Source organism: Magnolia sinica, chromosome 16, assembly GCF_029962835.1.
Source record: "Magnolia sinica isolate HGM2019 chromosome 16, MsV1, whole genome shotgun sequence".
NCBI classification, from domain to species: Eukaryota; Viridiplantae; Streptophyta; class Magnoliopsida; order Magnoliales; family Magnoliaceae; genus Magnolia; species Magnolia sinica.
Window position 1 is genome coordinate 1,117,082 of NC_080588.1, and position 3,945 is coordinate 1,121,026.

The 3,945-nt window shown below is 39.1% G+C and overlaps 1 protein-coding gene across 1 annotated transcript; it reads right to left on the reverse strand.

The window, feature by feature from the left end:
• Positions 1 to 1,298: 1,298 nt before the first annotated feature.
• LOC131228658 (uncharacterized) lies at positions 1,299 to 2,142 on the reverse strand. The gene has a single exon (XM_058224473.1). The coding sequence runs from the start codon at positions 2,097 to 2,099 to the stop codon at positions 1,491 to 1,493; it is 609 nt and encodes a 202-aa protein (XP_058080456.1). The 5' UTR covers positions 2,100 to 2,142; the 3' UTR covers positions 1,299 to 1,490.
• Positions 2,143 to 3,945: the final 1,803 nt, after the last annotated feature.

The window sequence follows — 3,945 nt, forward strand, 5'->3', positions numbered from 1 at the left end:
CCAACCGACTACGTTTCCACAACATCCAACCCGTCAATATGTTGGCCCCACCATGATAATCACCTTACGGGAAAAAAGAAAAAAAGAAAAAAAGAAAAAAAGAAAAAAAAAAGTCCATATACAATGATCGAGTAGTCTACGCGTTTTTCTTCTCTTTATCAACGGCTAATACATTTTTACCATGGTGTGGCCCACATGACGCATAGATAAGAATGATTTTTATCAGGTGGTCTTCATTATGGGATCTAACTTACTGGATTGTTTAGATGCAACGTGCACCTTGTGGATTGGAAGTTATTCGGTAGTTGGACTGTAACTTATGGTCCAACCGTTAGTATTTGATACCTTCGGGTAAAATACGAAGAAATGCGCACATCCAGCGGTTGGACGACAAGATCTGTCCAACTAGTCCACAAGTTTCAATATTGCCAGTTTTTGTAAAATCCAACCCGTCCAATTTGTTGATCCCGTCGTATGGATCATCTGGTAGAAAGATAACCCCAATTCACTCGTTAGGTGGGCCACGCAATAGAAAACAATGTTACCCATCAATGTAATAAAGAAATATTGGCATGGACCATCTGACGGATGGATTAGGCTGATGTTTTAATAAGGGAATCATCATGGTGGGGCCAAATCGTTTGGACGGGTTGGATATCGTACAAACTTGATAGGAAAAGAATAACGAGTGGTTGAACAATAAATTAGCAGTCCAACCAGTCGGATGTGAGGATTTCTCTCAGATGGTCGGGTATGATCAACGAGGCATGGCTGATAGATTTCCCAATCCAACATACAATGGAAATGATATATACACCCACTATTTTGACTGTTCGCCCTCATGATTCATGAAAGGTAATAGAGGAGCGTGTTATCATGAATAGGGGTGTAAATATCAACTCCAAACAGAACCCAGACAGGCATGGTTTAGTTACTTAGAGCACATACCCTTTGAAACATAGATGATATTATGCCCCTAAAAATTGGAAAAAAAAAAAAAAAAAAAAAAAAAAACAAGGATTATATAACATACACAAAAATGAGAGGTATCTATCAAAACTAGGGGGTATAATATCAGTTCCAAAAGAACCCCACCTAGTCTCCAAACCCATGTCCCAAATAACACACACAAAAAAAAAAAGAAAGATAGATGGATTGATTAATTAAGGGTGCGTTTGGTTGCACCAAAAATCATGATTTCATGATACTTGGTGCAACCAAACGCACCCTAAAACACGACTTCCACAAACAAAGATGATATTAATACCCACAATTTTTTTTTTTAAAAATAATTGCTTGAAAGTTGAAACAAAAAGAGTATATCATCCATATAAAACTTGCGGTGTACTATGGGTTGTAAATATCAGTTCTAAAGAAAAGATGACATCTATCCCCTCAAAAGTTCCACAAAATAAAATAAAAAAAAACCCCTTCTTGAGTATATCATACAGACAAAAAAGAGAGAGAAGAAAAGAAAAAAGAGGCCCACCTTATTGATTCCACACACCCCAAATCCTCTCTCCAATAAAACTAACAAACCTTCCAACGGTGCTCTTTTCTTCTTCATCAATCCCAACACCCTCAAGATGATCCTCACAGTCCAAACAGCTATCCTTCAAAATCTCCCCAGAAACATCACTACTACTTCCATCAGCGTCACCTCTTCTTCCCTTTCTCTTCTGCTGCTGCTGTTTTTTCTGCTTGGGTGCTTTCTGCAAGCTGTCTTCAAAGGCTTCTAAGATTTCATGAATCAACTGACGATTTGGGGAAGAATCCCACCTCACCCAAAAGCTCATATAGCATCTGAAACAGCTACAATCGAAGAGAGGAGGGTGTTCTCCTCTTTTCTCTTCTGGGGTTTTCTTTTTATTGTTGTTGTTGTTATTGTTTTTTCTGTTGCTGTTGTTGTTGTTGTAGTTGTTGTTGTTGTTGTTGAGAAGGTATGCAAGAACTTGCCTGTCTTCTGGGAGAAGAGCTGCTGTGAGGGTTAGGATGGTGGATGGAAGGTTGCAGAGGAGGGAGAGAATCGGGTCTGTTTGATGGGGGGCCACATGTGATGGTGAGGGATGGACCTTGCCTTTCCTATAGAGATTCTTCATGGCTGCCTTCTCCTCTTTTCTCTCTCTCTCTCTCTCTTTTGAGGGGTTTGCACTCGGTGGATTTTTATAGAGGTGACCTTTTTGATACTCTGGTTGTGTGTGACGGTTGATACTCAGGCAGTTAGAAATGGCATACGTGGCGTATTTTAACCCAATTTAAACCGACTGAATTGTGGAACTTACAGCCTCCACGTTATACTCCAAAGATCAGATTGGTTGAACAATCCTAACCTCTGATGCTTGGGCAATGGATCTTTGAATGTGGGGCCCACTTGATTTATTTCACTTATATCTACGCCTTACATTCGTTTTTAAAGATCATTTTAACTCATTATTTAAAATTTGAAATAGAACCAAGTGTTAGGTGGACCACACTTAGGAAACAGTGGTGATTGAATATCCACCGTTAAAAACATTATAGAAGCCACCAGAATGTGTATTTACTATCTCACCTCTAGATAAGATCAAAGAGACCTGGAAGAAGGTACCACATAAATATAAGCTTGATCAAAAAATTTGTGGCCCACAATAAGATTTTAATGGTGAATCAGCACTATTTCATGTGTTATGGTCCACCTTAGATTTGGATATGCTTTATTAGTAAGATCATGCTATGAAATGAGCTGTTAAAACGTATGGACGGCCTGGATGTAAGTTACATACATCAATATGGGCCCCACAGTCAGGGATCCACCGATGCCGCGCCCCTGCCTGTCTTTGATACTCTTATGGCTGTTGATACGCATGCACTTGGAAATGGTACACGTGGCATGTATTCACTCTCAGTTCCCAACTAAATAGTGGAACCCACAGCCTTTATAATCTCAAAGTGGTTACATTCCAAAAATTGCCAATATTGGTTAATAACCTCTGACTTCTGGACACTTGTTTCTTGACATAAGACCATTGGATTTTTTTTCTTTTTCATTTTTAACCGTTGATTAAATCTCCATCAATATGATAGAATCGGATGGGTATAATTTTTGCTCATAACGCATCTAAACTGGTGCAGATTATTTGGGTGGCCTATTTGAATTATGACATGCAACATACACAACTTTTAAGTAATTCATTAGCGCCAGTATATAATCTCCCACACTCTGCCAGAGTATCAAAGTTTGTCTTTTTTTCAATCAGGGATTGGGGGTAGGGCTGAAAGTTCGGCGGGTTCAACCCGACTGACCCCACATTGGTTTGGGCTCAGGCTGGATATATTTTGGATATTGGGTTTGATCTCAAAGCTTGAGCTATACAAACATCAGCCCATTAAAACTTGGGTGAGGCTCGAGTTGTGATCTCAAGTTGCCTAACTCAATCCGAACCCGGTCAATATATAAGTTACTTATAAATTATAATTAAGTGTGGATCAATTGTGTCAAAGGCACACTAATGATGTTGAGTCACATTTGTCCATGTCATTTCTAAGGACTCAAGCTAACAAGATATGCCAAATTCCTCTCTCCCAAATAGATTGCATGTTATCCTACATGACTTTTAAATGACTAGTTGTCCTATATTCAAGCTAACAAGATATGCCAGATTCCTCTCTCCCAAACAATTATATATATAATTAATAAAATTATAAATACAAAAAATAAATCTTATATTGAAATATAATAAATTAATGTAATAATGAAAATATTAGCACGTATACACTTGACCAATCCAATCAACCCGGCCAAGCCCGCTTGGGTTGGGCTTGGGTTGAGAATTCCCAACCTAAGGTTGGGGTTGGATTGAGCTAGGGTTGACGTATAGGAACCTTGGATTGGGTTTGGGTTGAGCACCAACCCGACCCAACCCGTCCGACTTTCGGCCCTATTGGGGTTGTTACTTTATGTACTTC

Excerpts from the sequence above, each read along its gene's own strand:
- LOC131228658 (XM_058224473.1), bottom strand. The coding sequence starts at position 2,099 with ATGAAGAATCTCTATAGGAAAGGCAAGGTCCATCCCTCACCATCACAT.